Below are 22463 nucleotides of genomic sequence, written 5' to 3'. Positions count from 1 at the left end.
TTCTTCTCCAAGGATTTTAATGCCTACTCCGAATTTTTCTTTTGTTTCCTTTCCTACTTGCTCAATATACAGATTGAATGCTAGAAACGTAGGTTTGCCTTTCCTTAATCTTTCTTCTAAGATAAGTCGTAAGGTCAGTATTGCCTCACGTGTTCCAACATTTCTGTGGAAGCCTAACTGATCTTCCCCGAGGTCTGCTTCTACCAGTTTTTCCATTCGTCTGTAAAGAATTTGTTAGTATTTTGCAGCTGTGACTTATTAAACCGATAGTTCGGTAATTTTCACATCTGTCAACACCTGCTTTCTTTGGGACTGGAATTAATATATTTTTCTTGAAGTCTGAGGGAATTTCGCCTGTCTCATACATCTTGCTCACCAGATGGTAGAGTTTTGTCAGGAATGGCTATCTTAAGGCCGTCAGTAGTTCTAATGAAATGTTGTCTACTCCCGGGGCCTTGTTTCGACTTAGGTCTTTCAGTGCTCTGCTAAACTCTTCACGCAGTATCGTATCTTCGATTACATCTTCATCTACATTCTCTTCCATTTTCATAATATTGTCCACCAGAACATATAGACCCTCTATATACTTGTTCCACCTTTCTGCTTTCCCTTCTTTGGTTAGAACTGAGTTTCCATCTGAGCTCTTTATATTCATGCGAGTGGTTCTCTTTTCTCCAAAGGTCTCTTTAATTTTCTTGTAGGCAGTTTCTATCTTACCCCTCGTGAGATAAGCCTCTACATCCTTACATTTGTCCTCTAGCCATCGCTGCTTAGCCATTTTGCACTTCCTGACGATCTCATTTTTGAGACGTTTGTATTCATTTTTGCCTGCTTCATTTACTGCATTTTTGTATATTCTCCTTTCATCAATTAAAATCAGTGTCTCTTCTGTCACCCAAGGATTTCTATTAGCCCTCGTCTTTTTACCTACTTGATCCTCTGCTGCCTTCACTATTTCATACCTCAAAGCTACCGATTCTTCTTCTACTGTATTTCTTTCCCCCATTCGCTTACGCTCTCCCTGAAACTCTCTACAACCGATGGTTCTTTCAGTTTATCCAGGTCCCATCTCCTTAAATTCCCACCTTTTTGCAGTTTCTTCAGTTTTAATCTACAGGTCATAACCAATAGATTGGGGTCAGAGTCCACATCTGCCCCTGGAAATGTCTTACAATTTAAAACGTGGTTCCTAAATCCCTTTCTTACCATTATATAATCTATCTGGAACCTTCTAGTATCTCCAGGGTTCTTCCATGTATACAACCTTCTTTCATGATTCTTGAACCAAGTGTTAGCTATGATTAAGTTCTGTTCTGTGCAAAATTCTACTAGGCGGCTTCCTCTTTCATTTCTTAGCCCCAATCCATATTCACCTACTACGTTTCCTTCTCTTTCTTTTCCTACTGTTGAATTCCAGTCACCCATGACTATTAAATTTTCGTCTCCCTTCACTACCTGAATAATTTCTTTTATCTCATCATACATTTCATCAATTTCTTCATCATCTGCAGAGCTAGTTGGCATATAAACTTGTACTACTGTAGTAGGCACGGGCTTCGTGTCTATCTTGGCCATAATAATGCGTTCACTATGCTGTTTGTATTAGCATACCCGCACTCCTATTTTTTTATTCATTATTAAACCTACTGCTGCATTACCCCTATTTGATTTTGTATTTATAACCCTGTGTTCACCTGACCAGAAGTCTTGTTTCTCCTGCCACCGAACGTCACTAATTCCCACTATATCTAACTTTAACCTATCCATTTCCGTTTTTAAATTTTTTAACCTACCTGCCCGATCAAGGTATCTGACATTCCACGCTCCGATTCTTAGAACGCCAGTTTTCTTTCTCCTGATAACGACGCCCTCTTGACTAGTCCCCGCCCGGAGATCCGAATAGGGGACTATTTTACCTCCGGAATATTTTACTCAAGACGACGCCATCATCATTTAACCATACAGTAAAGCTGCATGCCCTCGGGAAAAATTACGGCTGTAGTTTCCCCTTGCTTTCACCCGTTCGCAGTACCACAACAGCAAGACCGTTTTGGTTAGTGTTACAAGGCCGGATCAGTCAATCATCCAGACTGTTGCCCCTGCAACTACTGAAAAGGCTGCTGCCTCTCTTCAGGAACCACACGTTTGTCTGGCCTCTCAACAGATACCCCTCCGTTGTGGTTGCACCTACGGTACGGCTCTCTGTATCGTTGAGGCACGCAAGCCTCCCCACCAACGCCAGGTCCATGGTTCATAGGGGGGTTTCCATACATATAAGGGGTAATCTCTTAATTAATAATAATTAATAATACCCATACATATAAGGGGTAATCTAACTCTTAATTAACACCACGAAATAATTTCTGTGTGAACAATATTTTGTTATCAATAAGATTTTTCACTTTGTAGCGAAGATTGCGGTGATTTGAAACATCTTTCATAGGGAAACTGTGTGCTGCACAGGAATTCGAACCGGGGACCTTCTCCTTTTACGGGCAAGTGCTCACCCGAGCTTTCTTTTCTTTTTTTGCACTATTTGTTTCTTCGTCATGTTTTGTCAGCAGTTTTCTGAGGATGTCGCACCGTCGACGCAAACCATTCAGTTTCCTTTTTACTCGTATTACAGAAGGTGGCCAGCCCTCTGACCGAACACGTTGAGCTACCGTACCGACTGAGCTACCCACGCTTGTCCACCGCCACTCCCCCCACCCCCTCTCACTCACCCGGATCTTCTTTCGCCACCACATCATCTCCTACCTTACAAACTTCACAGCAACCCGACACACAGTTTTAAACTGCGAGAAAATATCAAATCAGCCCACGTTACGCTGCACAGAGAAAATTAACTGTGGAAATAATACGGCAGGCTGTGGTTAAGCCGTGTCTCAGTAATATGCTTTCTTCTATGAGTTCTAGTGACACCAGGTATGCGGGAGAACTTCAGTGAACCTTGGAGGTCAGGAGGAAGTTGAGATACTGACGAAAGTAGATCTGTGATAGCGGGTTGTGTATCGTGTTTGGATGTACGCGGAAGGCAAAATTTCCAATTGCAAGTACCGTTTCGATAAGCAGTTTTAATCTGGCAGGAAGTTTCAATACTTAATTTATTTGCAAGTGCATGTCAACAGCCCTGTTAAACATTCGAATACCCGCGCCATGGTAGCAAAACACGCCTCTGGAGAAGACAAAACGAAATGGTACAGCCTGTAGAAAAAGCGTTCATGGGTTACCCAATATTCTTTTAGCAAATCTACTCAAAGTGTTACGATACTTGTAAAGCCAGAAATGCATATCCTCCTATTTCCATCTATTTTACTAAACATTTTTTTCGTATTTTGTTACCTGAAGATATGACATTTCTGTGTCTTTATATGTTGTAATTGTTCTACTATTTGTATATATATATTATTTGTATTTTTACGCTGAGTCTGGCCTAGGGAAAACTATGCTATCGAATGATTACATCGATAGGTCATGTGGAGAACCAAAGTGTTTAGGATCTGTGGTAGTGTTACCTCTGCCGCATGGAGCGCGGACAGAGGGAGTCTCGCTGGAGTAGTGCGGTTGAGAAGGTGTGTTGTGTGACGCTCCCGCCAGTTGCCGCGCTTTCGGGGTTTGGCAGCATGTAATTGCGCTCGACTTGCGATGATAATTTCTGACATGGTGTCGCGGACGGGAAGCATTAGCTGGCGCACATCAAGAGCCCGTTTCGCCTGTTGACCGTGTCGAGAAGAGGGCGCGCCAACATCCAGCTTCTGCAACAGCGACGGCCGACAGTGAGTGACTGTCGCCACCTCCCCGATCGACGGATTCAAACCTTCAATCAACCAACAAGGAAGACTGGAAGCACGTAAAGTTTTAGAACTGTATGTCAGACCTCAGCTTTTCAAACTGTTCCATTTGCCTCGCAAAATTACAGCAACATAGCATGAAACTTTGTTGCTCATTGTCCCAATTGCATTACCAAGCAGGGTCCCTTCCTTTTCCGGAATGAACCCGAGTGTCATTGAAATTCAAATGCCAGCATTAAAGTAATATCATTCCATTTCACTGCTTTAATTTCAAAGTTCAGTTAAAGTGTTCATAGCTGGCTACAATATTTAGATTACACAAGCAGAAATTAAGAAAGCGATTTTTGTTACCGTATTTTAGCTTACCTGTGACTGCTGGTCAGCTTGGTACGTACTAAATTTTACTATTGTTCATTGTTCAGAAGCATTTAATTCAAGTTCAAAGTTAAATCTCTTATTTCTAAATTGCGTAGATTCAAGTAGCTTTTGAAATGATTGTTGAGGTAGCCCAAGACTAACCTTATTTTATTGAATTTCGTAGTGCTTCAGAAACAAAGTTCACTATTAATTTCAGTCACTAAATTAACTTTCAATTTTACGGTTTTATTAATTCTTTTCCTAAATCAAGTCAGAGTGTAGCAAAATTTATTACTTCTGACAAACATTCAGTTTTCACACAACAGGTGTCAACCTTCAGTTGCCACGCTTTTAGTGCTAATTATATGTGCATTAATCTTTCATTTTCAGTTATTATAGTAGTTGTCCATAGGACTGGCGACCGTAATTTTCCCCAAATCTCAAATATCTAATTAACGCCAATTAATTGTTAACGTAACGACCGCTCATTTACTTTCTTTATTAATTTTACCCTTTTCTCGAAATTAATTTCCACAATTTCATTTCCATTTTTCCTTTCATTTAGGTGTAACCCTTTCCTCCCTCTTTACCGACAAATTAATTTCGGTGACGATTGCTTTTCCTAAATTTTCATTAGGTGCACGCGGTTTAATTTTTCACTGTCATTAAGGTCGATAAGTGAGGGGGAGGTTACATACAGTGTATCACGATTTACATATTTATCTGGAAATGGATGATCGTTAAAACTTTATTTCTGTCAATTGTAAATGCACATGATTGTAATCCACTTAAATTAATTACGTGTTAGTCTAATGATAACTAAAATTCGAATTATTTTCCTACAGTCGACTGACTCCAATACAATCCAACACACTACATCTAAATATAAATAGAATACTGTTGCAATGACACGAAATAACTACTTCATAACTTGATGGTATAGACTGTGATTCCTGAAGTATTATTCGCAGAGAAGCACACATTTTGAAATATTGGTGAGTCTGCGGTTCCTAACGAAAGATTTCACGCAATCCATTTTCATCGCATCATTGCTTCTTCTGCTTCTGCTTCTGTTTGCTGCCTTTGAAGAAGGAGACTACCCGCCGTGTGACGAAGTAGACGGCGCAGAGTGTGAGGGCAGCGACCACCAGCAGGAAGGCGACGACGTCGAGCAGCAGCAGCTGCCACCAGTGCAGGTCGAGGGCTGCGCTCCGCAGGTGAGGGGCACCCTCATGGCGGATCACGTACTCGACCCACCACACCGCCCGCTCCAGCGAGTCCGCCCTGTGCTCGCGGAACACGGGCGAGAGCCTCTTCATGTTATCCTTGTACCTGCAGAGAGCAATATTATCACGGATGCAGAGAGTGTGACAGAAATTACGGCGCAGGACACAGCATGCAAATAGAGCAAACATTACAGAATGTGGATGAATGTCAAAGACAGCACGGCAACAGGTCTTAATCGTAGTGCAGATTTCCAAAGATGATTATGAGCCATGTAAATTCCCTTAGAGGCCTGATTTACTTTCTGACAGGCCATGAACGTACTATGAACATTCATAGAAAATAAAGAAAAGTCCGACAAATATATGATCACGTGACAACATTCATCCACCAGACCATATTGTTCTAGAGCGTCCAGCCTACGAAGATTTGCAGACTCAAGTAAAAGGTGTTGGTACACTAAATGGCAAATGGCACCTCGTAACTTAGGTAGCCAGAAAGTTAGACAGTATGTAGAGTATAAGAGCAACCGAATTGTAAGTGGTAACGCTGAATAGAATACTGAGAGACTGAATATCTCCGAGGATTCACCAATGCCGGAATCAATGTCTACACAGAGGACGACCGGAAGTAGTGGATATGACACCAACAACGTGGAAAGTATAGGAGAACCGGCAGGATGATTGGGAACTTTTAAGTGACCTGTGTGGGTCTCCAGGAAGAGGAGGCTGAAGGGGTTTTGTGTGGTGGGTGGTGTAGGCTGCACGGGTTAATTCCCCTGCTACTGCGGACGACGCCGCAACCTCACCTAACGGCCGCTAGCTGAGCCGATGCGCTGCGGGTTTGGGATTGCTTGAGGGTGCTATGGGTTTTCTACAATTGACGGGCTTGGTGCAAAGACCAGGTAAGTCCATTTCTGGTGAAAAATGAGATGTTATCAGCATGAAATATGACATCAGAACGTGCTTCTTTTGGTGCAAGAACCACACTTTGGCGGACTAATCTGAATGATCTGAATGAGATATGCATGGTTGCGTTTGGTGGAAGAAACAGGTTAGTCCTGGACTTTCCTGGCTCTTCCACCGGTAGGTGGCAGCACTAGCGTGGCAGGCTGTTGTGTTGTTGACATAGCTGCGTGTAGATTAGATTAGACTATATTAACACTTGTTCCATAGATCATGAATACGACACTTCGTAATGATGTGGAACGTTTCAGGTGAATAAAAGATGTCTGTACAAGATATTACACTACACAAAATATTGCGTGACACTAATGTTTAATGTTTTTTTCCCTTAATTTATATCTAAAAATTCAGCTAATGAGTAGAAGGAGTTGTCATCTAGAAATTCTTTTAATTTATTTGTAAATGTTAGTTGGCTATCTGTCAGGCTTTTGATGCTGTTTGGTAGGTGACCAAAGACTTTTGTGGCAGCATAATTTACCCCTTTCTGTGCCAAAGTCAGATTTCACCCTGCATAGTGAAGATCATCGTCTCTCCTGGTGTTATAGCTATGCACACTGCTATTACTTTTGAACTGGGTTGGATTATTAACAACAAATTTCATAAGTGAATATATATACTGTGAGGTTACTGTGAGGATCCCTAGATCCTTAAATAGATGTCTGCAGGATGACCGTGGGTGGGCTCCAGCAATTATTCTGATTACACGTTTTTGAGCAATGAATACTTTCTACTCAACGATGAATTACCCCAGAATATGATGCCATAAGAAAGCAGTGAATGAAAATAGGCATAGTAAGCTAAATTACTGACATTCTTATCACCACAATTTCCAATAACCCTAATAGCATACGTAGCTGAACTCAGACGTTTCAGCAGACCATCAATGTGTTGCTTCCAGTTTAACCTCTCATCAATGGACACACCTAAAAATTTTGAAAATTCTATCTTAGCTACAGACTTCTGTTTAAAGTCTGTATTTATTACTGGAGTTGTGCCATTTACTGTATGGAACTGTATATACTGTGTTTTATCAAAATTTAAAGAGAGTCCGTTTGCTGAGAACCACTTAATATTTTTGTGAAAAAACTCATTTACAATTACATCACTTAGTTCTTGGTTTTTGGATGTTATTACTATACTTATATCATCAGCAAAAAGAACCAACTTTGCATCTTCATCAATGTGGAATGGTAAGTCATTAACGTATATCAAGAACAGTAAAGGACCTAAGACCGAACCCTGTGGGACCCCATACTTGATAGCCCCTCAGTGTGAGGAATCAGCTGTTGTTTTAACATTACATGAACCACTTATTTCAACTTTCTGCATTCTTCCAGTCAAGTATGAATTAAACCATTTGTGCACTGCTCCACTCAAATCACAATGATTTAGCTTATCTAAAAGAGTTCCATGATTTACACAATCAAAGGCCTTTGACAGATCACAAAAAATACCAATGGGTGATGTCCGGTTATTCAGAGCATTTAATATTTGATCAGTGAAAGCTTAAATAGCATTTTCTGTTGAAAAGTCTTACTGAAGCTGAAGTTGTTCAGATCGTGCGTTTGCCTGCATTTATCTGTAGTGTATATTGTGTTTAAGACATGTTTTCCGATGATTCACGCAATGATACTGAATATGAACACGTAACAAGGAAAAGAAAAGGGTGATCCTAATAAATGGAAAAGAAACAGAGACAAACTCAAAAGGCTACATGGTGAGTCGTATGTCACATGTAGTGACAAGGTTATTCCAGCTCGTGAAACTGGGCCTCCATGCAACTGCAGAAGAAAACGTTTAGATGTACTTCATACAAAGGAAAAACAGGAAATACTGACAAAGTTTAACTCACTTTCAACAAATGAAGCACAGGATGCGTTTTTGTGTGCATCGATTACACCAAAGCAAGTTGACCGGCGAAGGCCTAGAAAAGGTGAAGATTCACAAGTTCGTAACTTCACATACGTTTACAAGGTACGTATCTGTGTAATAACATGCAGTGTAGTAATATTAGCCCAAAATAATATGTATTTTTAAAATGAGGAAACCGAATTTATTCACGAAAATTTTTGAAATAATTTTTTGTGTCTTTCCAGGTTCAGCTTAAAACCCAACAACTTGTAATATGCAAAAAAGCTTTCTACGCTCTTCATGGGATAAAGAAGGCACGGGTTGAACGTCTGGCTTCATTTGCATCCAAAAATATTGGACCACCCGCAGATCGTAGAGGAAAACATGAAAACAGGCCTAACAGAGTGAGTGATAATGGCTTAGAAAATGTTATAAATCACATAAAATAGTTTCCTGCACAAACATAGCACTACAGTAGAGCAGATAATAACAAGAATGTATTTTTATCTCCAGAATTGAATGTAATGAGAATGTATGAGTTATATCTAGAACAGCATGGGGCAGATGTTTTTAAGACCTTAAAACCAGGTGAAAAAGTGCAAAACTGAAGGGTAACATTTGACTGTTATTATAGATGTTTTAAAGCGAATTTCAATATTTCATTTGGACACCCAAAAAGTGACACTTGTGAGATGTGTGATTCTTTAAAGAAATTAATAGAAGATTGTATTGATGATTTGGAACACAAAAGAGAGCTTGAACTCGAGAAGGAAGTACATTTGCGAAAGAGTGAAATATTCTATGAACGACTTAGGCAAGAAACTAAAAGGGCTAGGGAAAATAAAGCTGTTGATTGTTTAGCATTTGATTACCAGCAAAATTTTCCACTTCCAGTACTTCCTTCAACAGATGTATTTTATCTGAGACAACTGTCGAAGTACAACTTTAATATACACTGTTGCAGCAGTGGAAAGGCTCAAACGTTCATGTACACGGAATTTGATGGCAAAAAGGATCTTGATGAAGTTATTTCCTGCTTAGATTAGTACGTTAAACATGTCATACAACTGAAATTGTATTATTTTCAGAAAACTGTGCTGCCCAAAACAAAAACAAGGCACTTCTACAGTATCTCTTAAGTCTTGCACATTTAACAAATTTCAGAAAATTACGCATTACTTTCCAGAGCTGGGACACCGATTTTTGCCTTTTGATAGGGACTTTGGGAACATTGAAAAGAGGAAAAGCGTTGCAACTAGATTGCACCTTCCTCCTGAAGAGTGGCATTCACTTGTTAGAAAATCATCTACATTTTTTACTATTGTTCCTGTGAAACAAAACATGTTCAAAAGTTACAAAGACCATTTTCAACAGTTCTTTAAAACAAATATGAAAACAAAACACAATGAGAGTTAGGAAGTCTTTTCTGAAAATATCTCTATGAAGTGTAGCCATGTATGTAAACATAGACAATAAATTGCTTAGACGAGACAAGAAAAGAAGCTTTTGAAACATGGTTCTACAGAAGAATACTGAAGATTACATGGATTGGTCACGTAGCTAATGGAGAATGTACTCAACAGAAATGGGGAAAAAAGAAACTTCTGGTGTAACCTGAGTAGAAGAGGGGGTCGGTTGATAGGACATTTTCTGAAACATTAAGAAATCATAAATTTACTACTGGAGGGAGGTGTATGTATGTGTGTGTGTGGGGGGGGGGGGGGTGGCAGACTTTGCACCAAAGGTCAAGGGTAGCGTATTTGATCAATAATTAAAACGTTCTCGGCCCCCGGTTTAGAACCCCACCGTTTAAAGTTTGATCAGTAATCAGCAATGGCGGCCAAAGACTTCCGGCAAAAGAAGTACTCATTCTGTCAACGGCCTTATCAAAGAGGGCGCAGGGGTGGATTGAACTTGAGGGCGTTTTCTTGTCTTTGGAGTGGGAAACTGCCCCTAAAGACGGAAGAATCTCTGTATTCTTATCTTTACCTGAACAATTTTGTGCCAAAATGTAAAGAAAGCTTTTCATATGAAATTTTTTATTGCCTTGATCGCCTGGATTATTATTTTCGATGTGACTAAGATGCTATCGACAGATCCACTGTTTAAGTCGTGCTGGCGGCACGCAACTGAGACATAAGCGGCACTTCTTGATGTACTACATTTGTACGTCTCTGTCTTGCCATGAAGACACAGCTATATTTTTTATGTTTTGCCCTTTTTTAATCATGAGTCCATTACGGTTGGAAGGAAACAAACGTGTGGTTTATTCAACACCATGATTTCGTAACTTGTACTCTGTGGATCTGACTACAGCAGTTCATTCGTGTCAAAGCCAGGTGTATATACAGGTGACACGTGATCAAGGCAACAAAAAATGTCATATCAGAAGCTTCGTTTATGTTGAATTAATTGATTGATCTCGAGCCGACAATACCACATCCTTATATTATTCTACTTCCTTCTTTAGTTGAGTAACTGAGATTTTTTTCTTCTGTTATCCATAGTTTCTTCGCAGTTACCATCTTTTTACCTATGTTTTTCTTTCCAACTTTTTGACTGGTCGTTATAGAGACGTGCATTCCTCTTCAACTGAACTGTCTATTGAGATAGTCATCATCGCACTGTCTGTAGCCTGAGAGAACGTCATTCTTTATTACTTCCGTGACCCACTTCTTTGCGCACTGATTCTTCCTGACTAACCTCTTAAACTTCAGCTTACTTGGCCTACTCTTCAGCCTATTATCACAATAATATCAATTTTACTAATATTGCTATGGATGTACACTATGTGATCAAAAGTATCTGGACGCCTGGCTGAAAATGAATCAAAAGTTCATGGCACCCTCCATCGGTAATGCTGGAATTCAGTATGGTGTTGGCTCATCCTTTGCCTTGATGACAGCTTCCACTCTCGGAGGCATACGTTCATCAGGTGCTGGAATATTTCTTGGGGACTGGCAGCCCATTCTTCACGGAGTGCTGCACTGAGGAGATGTATCGATTGCGGTCGGTGTGGACTAGCACGAAATCGGCGTTCCAGAACATACCAAAGGTGTTCTATAGGATTCAGGTCAGGACTCTGAGCAGGCCAGTCCATTACAGGGTTGTTATTGTCGAGTAACCACTCAGCCACAGGTCGTGCATTATGAACAGGCACTCGACGGTGTTGAAAGATGCAATTTCTATCCCGAATTGCTGTTCAACAGTGGGAAGCAAGAAGATGCTTAAAACATTAATGTAGGCCTATACTGTGATAGTGCCACGCAAAACAACAAGGGGTGCAAGCCCCCTCCATGAAAAACACGACCACACCATAACACGACCACATCCAAACAGGGCATCAGCCATACCCACACCCTGCCATCGGATCGCCACATTTTTCATTTCACAGAATGTTTTTTCCACTGTTCAGTCCTCCAATGTTTACGCTCCTTACTCCAAGCGAGACATCCAAGCTTTCTCACCTCCTGATTAACTGTCACGGTACTTGCAGCGGATCCTGATGCACTTTGGTATTACTGTGTGATGGTCTGGATAGATGTCTGCCTATTACACATTACGACCCTCTTCAACTGTCAGCGGTCTCTATTAGTCAACAGCCGAGGTCGGCCTGTACGCTTTTGTGCTGTACGTGTCCCTTCACGTTTCCACTTCACTATCACATAGGAAACAGTGGACTTAGGGATGTTTAGGAGTGTGGTACATCGAGAAGTGCCGCTTATGTCTCAGTTGGGTGTGGGCAGCGTGACTTACGCTGTGGATCTGTCGGTAGCAGCTTAGTCCTGACGAAACTAGTAATCCACGCGATAAGGCAATAAAAAATTTCATGTCAAAAGCTTTCTATACATTTAATCACAAAACTGTTCAGACGAATGGCACAAGTGACCCCGAGTGACCTGACCACGTTCGATGTCCGTGAGTACCGCGGGACGCACGATTCTGCTCTCTCATGACGTCTGATGACTACTGGCACCGATGATATGGAGTACCTGGCGGTAGTCGGCAGCGTAGTGCACCTCATATGAATAACGCATGTTTTTTGGGGTGTCCGGATACTTTTGATCACATAGTTTATTTATCATATTACAACATTTCTCTCAACTTTAAAAAGTTATGTACTAATTGACTGGCACGACAGAAGTAGGAAGAACTTGAAGGTAGGATTTAATTTGTCATTGGGAATACGAATTACAGGATGGAAATTTAGTGCAATAGAAAGTGAGACAGGCGAAAGAAGGCTAATAGAGAAAGGAGACAGAAGAAGAGAGAGATGGAGAAAGCAAAGGTAGACATCGAAAATGAAACACATGCCTTAGTTAGTTTGCTCTTGGACAAGAGGGAAAATAGTCCGAGCTTAGGGTTTCAAAGCTGTTTTTATCGGTAATTTTATACATCAACATTTCAGGCACTGTTGTAGATGACCTTCTTGAGGGTGGTGTATCTAGAAAGAATCCAGTGCCGTGAGCCGATATAACACAATCTATCTCCATCCTACGCCTAGGTTTAATTTATCATTGAACTTTCAAGTTTTTCTATCACTTTGGGGCTGGATACAGACGTGTACGCAAAGCTTAATCGCTCACTCATGTACAGAGTGTACAGAAAACCTACCACGATTGATAGATAGCTACACTCAATCTCACACCATCACACAATTCCACACTGTACACTTTAATAAGAGGGAGCATTGTATCAGACTGTTCATCGACTACTTTTCCATGCTGTTGTATTTTATACTTGTGTGCAGTTTCGTTGTATGGGCTGTTAATTTGAATGTTCTAACTTTATATTATCACAACATAAAACCAAAAGTGAAAAGAATCGCAAAAAAGAACATCTCCCTCCTAGTACATAAGTGAATGTGTAGGTAAAGCTCTCCGTCGAGCATGAAAGGCGATCTATCGGAGCAGCAACTCCAGGAAGGACACGGTGGATAGGGTGCACATGATTGCGTTTCACAAAGTCAGCTTTTAGTGTTAAATAGACCGACGAGGTGGTCTGTTGACACACATCTGATGGATCACGGAAAGCATGTTTGGCTTGGAGTAAATTACTGTGTAAGATGTACAGCAATTAAAAAACTACTGACTACCCACTTTTCTTCTTATTTCCGCTCCGTGGAAAAACAAACACTTAAATCTTTTTTATGAGATCTCTTGTTTCTCACGTTGATTATGATGATCATTTCCCCCTACGTAGGTGGGCGCTAGCAAAATATTTTCACACACTGAGGAGAAAGTTCGTGATTGAAATTTCATGAAAAGATTCTGCCACAACGAAACAGCCTTTGTTTTAATGATTGCCACCCCAACTCACATATCATATCTGTGACACACTCTCCCCTATTTCACGCTACTACAAACCGAACTGCCCTTCTTTGGACTTTTTCGATGTCCTCCGTCAGTCCTAACTGATGGGAATCCCGCAGTGCATAGCAACACTCCAAAACAAGGCGGACAAGTGTAGCGTAAGTAGTCTCTTAGTAATTCTGTCACGTTTTCTATGCTGTCTGTCAGTAAATCTCAATCTTTGGCTAACTTTTCCACAAAATTATCGATGCCATCGTTCCAGTTTGTTAACCGTAATTATAATCCATAAGTATTTAGTTGAATTGAAGGTATTTAGATTGATGTGATTTATCATATACCCGAAATTTAGCGGACTCCTTTTAGTATTCAAATGGATTACTTCACACTTTTCAATATTTAGAGTTAATTGCCATTTCTCGCTCCGTACAGATATCTTGTCTCAATAACTTTGCAGCTGTTTTCGATCATCTGATGGCTTTACAAGACGATAAATGACAGCATCATCTGCAAACCATTTAAGAGGTCTGCTGAGACTGTCGCCTGAATTGTTCAGATCAGGACGACACAGGGCCGATAACATTTCTTTGGGGAACGCCAGCTATTACTTCTCTTTTATTCAATGGATTTCCGTTAGTTAATACGACATGTGACCTTTCTGACCAGAAATCACGAGTCCGGTCAGACAACTGATAAGATACTCCATAGGCACGCAGTTTAATCAGAAATCGCAATTGAGGAATGGTGTCAAGAGCTTTGTGGAAACTTAAAAACACGAAATCAGTTGGATTTATCATGTCATTACGAGGTGCATTAAAGTTCTAAGGCCTCCGATTTTTTTTCTATGTAACTACTCACCCTAAATCGATGAAACTGGCGTTACTTCTCGACGTAATCGCCCTGCAGACGTACACATTTTTCACAACGCTGACGCCATGATTCCATGGCAGTGGCGAAGGCTTCTTTAGGAGTCTGTTTTGACCAATGGAAAATCGCTGAGGCAATAGCAGCCACGGAGAGTGTCTTTCATTGTTGGAAAAAGCCAAAAGTCACTAGGAGACAGGTCAGGTGAGTAGGGAGCATGAGGAATCACTTCAAAGTTGTTATCATGAAGAAACTGTTGCGTAACGTTAGCTCGATGTGTGGGTGCGTTGTCTTGTTGAAATAGCACACGCACAGCACTTCCCGGACGTTTTTGTTGCAGTGCAGGAAGGAATTTGTTCTTCAAAACATTTTTGTAGGATGCACCTGTTACCGGAGTGCCCTTTGGAACGCAATGGGTAAGGATTACGCCCTCGCTGTCCCAGAACATGGACACCACCATTTTTTCAGCACTAGCGGTTACCCGAAATTTTTTTGGTGGCGGTGAATCTGTGTGCTTCCACTGAGCTGACTGGTGCTTTGTTTCTGGATTGAGAAATGGCATCCACGTCTCATCCATTGTCTCAAACGACGAAAAGAAAGTCCCATTCATGCTGTCGTTGTGCGTCAACGTTGCTTTGCAACATGCCACACGGGCAGCCATGTGGTCGTCCGTCAGCATTCGTGGCACCCACCCGGATGACACTTTTCGCATTTTCAGGTCGTCATGCAGGATTGTGTGCACAGAGCCCACAGAAATGCCAACTCTGGAGGCGATCTGTTCAACAGTCATTTGGCGATCCCCCAAAACAATTCTCTCCACTTTCTCAATCATGTCGTCAGACCGGCTTGTGCGAGCCCGGGATTGTTTCAGTTTGTTGTCACACGATGTTCTGCCTTCATTAAACTGTCGCACCCACGAACGCACTTTCGACACATCCATAACTCCATCACCACATGTCTCCTTCAACTCTCGATGAATTTCAATTGGTTTCACACCACGCAAATTCTGAAAACGAATGATTGCACGCTGTTCAAGTAAGGAAAACGTCGCCATTTTAAGTATTTAAAACAGTTCTCATTCTCGCCGCTGGCGGTAAATTCCATCTGCCGTACGGTGCTGCCATCTCTGGGACGTATTGACAATGAACGCGACCTCATTTTAAAACAATGCTCATGTTTCTATCTCTTTCCAGTCCGGAGAAAAAATCGGAGGCCTTAGAACTTGAAAGCACCTCGTATAACTCATTACTTTGTGAGAATAAGGAGCTTACAGTGTTTCGCAAGAATGGTGCTTTCCGCGTTTGTTAGTAAATCGTTTTCTTCGAGATAATTCATGAATTCGAACACAGTATATGTTCCAAAAACTTCCTGCAGGTCTGCGTTAATGATATGGGTCAGTAATTTAGCGCATTTCTCCTGTTTCCGTTCTTGAGTCTTGGTGCGACTTGTGCAAGTTTCCAGTCTTTAGGTATGCGTCTTTGAACGAGCGATCTGTTGTACCTGACTGCTAAGCATGGAGCTATTGCATCAGCATACTCTGAAAGGAACCTGACTGGCATACAGTCTGAACCGGAAGCCTTGCCTTTATTAAGTTATCTAAACTGCTTCCCACACCGACAATCTACTTTTAAGTTACGTTGTCAGTTGTTCTGGAATATTTACTTCGCCTTCTTTGGTGATGGTATTCCTGAAATCTGTTCAGTAACTCTAATTCAGTGTCAGTGTAATGAGTACTGTAATGAGTAACATCACCGTTCTTGCCACACAATGAAGGTGCTGTATGCGCCCTGGAGCGGATTTATGCCGTCGAGAAGCCGAACGTTTGGTAGAACGTCCTGACCGTTAGCTACAGGGACCTCGTCACTGTGCTGAAAAATAGTGTAATGTGGAAGACACGTTTCTGTAGTGTTGTTGTTGTGGTCCTGATTACTGGTTTCATGCAGCTCTCCATGTTACCCTATCGAGAGCAAGCTTCATCATCTCGATGTACCTACAGCAACCTACGTTCTTCTGAATCTGCTTAGTGTATTCATCTCTTGGTCTCCCTCTATGATTTTTACCCTCCACGCTGCTCTTGAGTACCAAATTTGTGATCCCTTTGTAAGGGAGTATGATGAGGGAGCACGTCCCCCTGATCGTCTTGGGGTTGACACTCACTAATACCGATTTGCGAGTGATGTGAAACAGAAAGTGACAAGTGCCGAATTACGTGTTTCGCGTCAACCGCGTCGGCCATCAACAACCATGGATTGAAGTGAGGATTGTTGTGAATGTTAACCATCAGCATTGCGTGTGACGAAGCACTGAAAATCAGCAACCAAAAAAAGTTATAACCGTAATTAGACTTGTAAGGCGAAGGTAGTAACTGCTTCAGAATTTGTGTGTTCGTAGAAAATACAATACAGTTTGTACATAGCAACCTTTGTGGTCCTTAATAATAGACAAACTTTCAATCATTCCACTATTCAGCCTCAGAACAGCCGCACTCGGTTGAAATACCCCCGAAGCCACAGCAAAAAAAAAAAAAAAAAAAAAAAAAAAAAAAACGATAGCCTTTCATCCATTAAGCACACAGTCAAATAATCAAATAATTAACTGTTTGGTGGCTTCGGTAAATTACACAAAATCCAATAAAGGGAATAAACGGGGATGTTTCACCTTGGTGCCTCAGAATGTGTCCTACCTACCGATCCCTCCTTCTAGTCAAGTTGTGCCACAAATTCCTCTTCTCCCCATTTCTGTTCAGTACCTCCCCATTAGTTACGCGATCTACCTATCTAAACTGCAGCATTCTTCGGTAGCAACACATTTCGGAAGCCTCTAGTCTCTTCGTGTTCAAACTACTCGTATTTATCGTCCATGTTTCACTTCCATGTATGGCTACACTCCATACAAATACTTTCAGAAAAGACTTCCTGACACTTAAATCTACACTCGATGTTAATAAATTTCTCTTCTTCACAAACGCTTACCTTGCCATTGACAGTCCACAGTTTATATCCCGTCTACTTCGACCATCATCAGTTATTTTGCTCCCCAAACAGCAAAACTCATCATTTCCTAATTTAATGCCCTCAGCATCACTTGATTGAATTCAACTACATTACATTATCCTCGTATTGCTTTTGTTGATGTTCATTTTATATTCTCCTTTCAAGACACTGTCCATTCCGTTGAACTGCTCTTCCAGGTACTTTGCTGTCTCTGACAGAATTACAATGTCATCGGCAAACATCAGAATTTTAATTTCTTCTCCATGGTTTTCAATTCCTACTCCAAATTTTTCTTCTGTTTCCTTTACTGCTTCCTCAATAAACAGATTAGTATAACATTGGGGATAGTCTAAAAGCCATCTGGTTTCTGTACAAATTGTAAACAGCCTTTCATTCCCTGTATTTGTCTCCTGCCACCTTCAGAATTTGAAAGACAGTATTCCAGTCAACTTTGTCAAATTCTTTCTCTAAGTCTACAAATGCTAGAAACGTAGGTTTGTCTTTCCTTAATCTATCTTCTAAGGTAAACCGTAGGGTCAGTATTGTCTCACGTCTTCCAACATTTCTATGGAATCCCAACTGATCCCCCCAAATTTAGCTTCTACCAGGTTTTGTATTCGTCAGTAAAGAATTCGTGTTAGTATTTTGCATCTGAGACTTATTAAACTGCTAGTTCGGTAATTTTCACACCTGTCAACACCTGCTTTCTTTGGCATTGGAATTACTACATTTTTCTTGAAATCTTCCTCACCAGAATGTAGAGTTTTGTCCGGGTTTGGTCTCCCAAGGCTATCACTGGTTGTAATGGAATGTTGTCTACTCTCAGGGCTCGTTTCGACTTAGGTCTTTCAGTGCTCTGTCAACTCTTCCCGCAGTATCATATGTCCCATCTAATCTTCATCTACGTCCCCTTCCATTTCCATACATCTCCCTTGTATAGATTCTCTATATACTCCTTCCATCTTTCCGCTTTCCTTTTTCGCTTAGGACTGCTTTTCCATCTGAGCTCTTCATATTCATACGAGTGGGCCTCTTTTCTACAAAGGTCTATTTACTTTTCCAGTAGGCAGTATCTATCTTACACTTTGTGATATATGCCTCTACATCTTTACATTTGTCCTCTAGTCTTCATTGCTTAGCCATTTTGCAGCTCCTGTTGATCTCATTTTTGAGAGGTTTGTGTTAATTTTCGCCTGCTTCATTTACTGCATTTTTTTGTTTTCTCCTTTCATCAGTTAAATTCATATCTCTTCTGTTACACGTCGTCTTTCTACCTACTGCTAGCCCTCGTCTTTTTTACCTACTTGTTCCTCTGCAGCCTTCACTATTTCATCTCTCAAAGTTACCAATTCTTCTTCTCCTATATTTCTTTCACCTGTTTTTGACATTCGTTCCCTAATACCCTCTCTGAAACTCTCTACAGCCTCTGGTTCTTTCACTTTATCCAGGTCTCATCTCCTTAAATTCCCACCTTTTTGAAGTTTCTTCAGTTTTAATCTACAGTTCATATCCAATAGATTGTGCTCAGATTCCACATCTACCCCTGGAAATGTCTTACAATTTAAAACCTGGTTACTAAATCTCTGTCTTACCATTATATAATCTGTCTGAAACCTTCCAGTGTCTCCAGTCTTCTTGCACGTAGACAAACTTCTTTCATGATCCTTAAACTAAGTATTAGCTTTTATTAAGTTGTGCTCTGTGCAAAATTCTACCATGCGGCGTCCTCTTTCATTCCGTACCCCCATTCTATATTCACTTACTAATTTTTCTTCACTTCCTTTTCCTACTATCGAATTCCAGTCCCCCATGAGCATTAAATTTTCGTCTCCCCTCACTATCTGAATGATTTCTTTTATCTCATCATACATTTCTTCATCCTCTTCGTCATCTGCGGAGCTAGTTAGTATATAAACTTGTCCTTCTGTAGTATGCGTGAACTTCGTGTTTATCTTGGCTACAATAATTTGTTCATTATGCTGTTTGTAGTACCTTACCCGCGCTTCTATTTTTTATTCATTATTAAACCTACTCCTGCATTAGCACTATTTGATTATATATATATGAGACCAAAAGTCGTTTTCCTCCTGCCACCGAACTACACTAATTCCCACTATATCTCACTTTAACTTATCCATTTGCCTTTTTAAATTTTCTGACCAGCCTCCCCGATTAAGGGATCTGACATTCCACGCTCCAATTCGTAGAACGCCAGTTTTCTTTCTCGTGATAACGACGTGTCCCTGAGTAGTCCCCGTCCGGAAATCCAAATGGGTGGACTATTGTACCTCTGTGGTGTAGCATTCAATAAAATTTACTTTTCCTCCTATGAGCGCAGAAGTCTAGATATGGCATCACGTTCTCTGCACCGATGAGTGTCGCATATGCCTTCAACCAGACAATCACCGGAGACGTATTTGAAGGCAACCCGGTGAGGCTGATCGCTTTAGACACACTGTCCAGCGAGTTCAACAAGGTAGACGTTCCCTGCTGTTTTGGGGTGGCATTACGTTGGGCCGACGTACGCCGCTAGAGGTTATGAAAGCCACCGTAACGGCTGTACGATACGTGAATGCCATCCTCCGCCCGATATTGCAACCATATCGGAAGCCCACTTGCGAGACATTCTACATCTACATCCATACTCCACAAGCCACCTGACGGTGTGTGGCGGAGGGTCCCTTGAGTACCTCTATCGGTTCTCCCTACTATTCCAGTCTCGTATTGTTCGTGGAAAAAAATGTGGCAGTGAACGTACTCGAACACGGGACCTCTTATCTACAGATCGTGACGCTTAACGTTACGTTAATAACTGACATGTCGTCTTCATGGACGACAGTTCGCGCCCCCGTCGTACAAGACGTCCTTCAGGATAACAACAGCACTGGACTAGACTGGCCAGCATGTTCTCCAGACATGCACCCAGTCGAAAATGCCTGGAATAGATCGAAAAGGGTTGTTTATGGAAGACGTGACCCACCAACCATTCTGAGGGATCTACGCCGAATCGCCATTGAGGTGTGGTGCAATGTGGACCAACAGTGCCTTGATGAACTTGTGGATAGTATGCCACGACGAATACAGGCATGCATCAATGAAAGAGAACGTGCTACGGGGTATTAGAGGTACCGGTGTGTACAGCAGTCTGGACGACCACCTCTGTAGGTCTCGCTGTATGGCGGTACAACATGCAATGTGTGGTTTTCATTAGCAATAGGCTATAAAGGGCGAAAATGATGTTTATGTTGATCTCAATTCCAATTATCTGTACAGGTTCCAGAACTCTCGGAACCGAAGTGATGCAAAACCTTTTTTGGTCTGTGTACAAGATAATTTTTAATTGGCAGTAGTGCTTATAAAACATTACTTTGACTTACGTCGTGTCTTCCAGAACCGTACGTATGGAACGCAGAAATGTGTCTTTCGTGACGTCTTGAATATTCAACCTGACGCCAATCTGTGACTGTGCAATCTTTGCAGCGTTATGGTGCTGGTCAGAGAAGACCGGGATGACCACTAATGGAACTGCATGGTACGTGGCCTCGTTCAAGCTCTGGAGACCACCCTGCATTATGAAAAGGCGGACTTTCGGATGAGCTGCAAGGAAAAGACAACTCGTTAATTCAGCAAATGATACAGAGTACAAAAATAGTACAACATAATTATTTTCAGCGATAATGATCTAGAAATCGAAGTCAGTGATGTCTTCTGCTGGTTTTTTTCTTTGTTCTTGACTATGTAAATCACAGCCTGTATCGGGTTCAGATAGATTTGCATCAGTTATGTGTAACGAAAATAGTGTGAAAGGCTTTTGTATGACAGTTGATCACTTAATAATTACATCATCTTTTGCTGCTTCACTTGCATCACTGGTGTGATGGCGGAGCTGTTGATTGACATTACACTACTGCACATTACGTTTTATCACTGACTGCCACTGCACAAATTGCTTCGATGTTATACACACAACACAAGATTTTGGAATGTAGCATGTGAATCTGTATCGATTATGGAGGTTTTGTATCGATATTCTTGGTTCTAGTTAATTATTTACATTGACACTTCTTGAATCTATTGAGTTACAAACAGCAGTAGCCATTCACATTAAAGATACAGGCCACCCTTTGAAAATCGAAGACAACCTCAAAATTTTACACAAAATAGGAAAAAGTAAAAGAATGGATATCATGGAAGAAATGGAAATTTTCATACATAACACAAAGCATGGAGATAACATTCTTAACGAAATAACCGTATTCAAGAACTCAAAAATCTTCAGCAGTCTTAAGCCAGTTCTAACTCAACAGATTCAAGAAATTTCAATGTAAATAATTGACTAGAACCAAGAATATCGATACAAAACCTCGATAATCGATACAGATTCACATGCTACAGTCCGCCATTTTGTGTTATGTGTATAACATCGAAGCAATTTGTGCAGTGGCAATCAATGACAAAATGCAATGTGCAATAGTGTAATGTCAACCAACTGCTCCGCCATTACACCAGTGATGCAAGTGAAGCAGCAAGATGATGTAATTGTAAGTGATCAACTGTCACACTATTTTCGTAACACATAACTGATGCAAATCTATCTGCATCCGACACAGGCTGTGATGTACATAGTCAACAACAAAGAAGAAAACCAGCAGAAGACATCACTGACTTCGTTTTCTAGATACTCACTGCCCCCCCTCCTTCCCCCCAAATGCCACACCACCAGTTACAGTAAAAAACAAAGTGTTCTAGATTAATCTACTTTAAGACTGTTTATATTTAAGTAACATTTCTCTATGTATGTATGTATATACAAACTCTTGAAAATGAACAGAGCATGTTCGAAACGCGTTGCATTATGTTATATTAAGCACAAAATAAAAAGTGACTGGAAGCAGAAACTTGAAATAAATAATAGTACAACATAATCTGATTGCCGTACACAGACATACTTGCCACTCTGCAGTCGGATCCTAACCGCTATGAATGTACACTCTAAGACAAAAACCGGGCTTCACGATGGAATGGCACCGAAATCGGTACATGTATGGACAAAAAATGATTACCGGTGAAGAAAAGGATGATTTATGGAGGAGATGAAGCTTCACAAAC

General features: G+C 41.0%; 1 protein-coding gene across 6 annotated transcripts in view; it reads right to left on the bottom strand.

Moving 5' to 3' along the window:
• Positions 1-4785: 4785 nt before the first annotated feature.
• The window catches only part of LOC126458609 (UDP-glucosyltransferase 2-like), a 622880-nt gene continuing 605202 nt past the window's right edge, over positions 4786-22463 (bottom strand). For 3 of the 6 annotated variants that reach the window (XM_050095772.1, XM_050095774.1, XM_050095773.1), the window contains 2 exons: positions 20732-20951; positions 4786-5480 (listed from right to left, as the gene is read on the bottom strand). In XM_050095772.1, coding sequence (XP_049951729.1) covers positions 5195-5480; positions 20732-20951 — 506 coding nt within the window. In that variant the 3' untranslated portion in view covers positions 4786-5194. The remainder of the gene's footprint in view (positions 5481-20731; positions 20952-22463) is intronic. The other 3 variants (XM_050095771.1, XM_050095770.1, XM_050095769.1) reach the window with 3 other exon arrangements.

Source organism: Schistocerca serialis, chromosome 2, assembly GCF_023864345.2.
Source record: "Schistocerca serialis cubense isolate TAMUIC-IGC-003099 chromosome 2, iqSchSeri2.2, whole genome shotgun sequence".
Lineage (NCBI taxonomy): Eukaryota > Metazoa > Arthropoda > Insecta > Orthoptera > Acrididae > Schistocerca > Schistocerca serialis.
The sequence above is the reverse complement of the archived record's forward strand: the minus strand, read 5'-3'. Positions and strand labels throughout refer to the sequence as shown.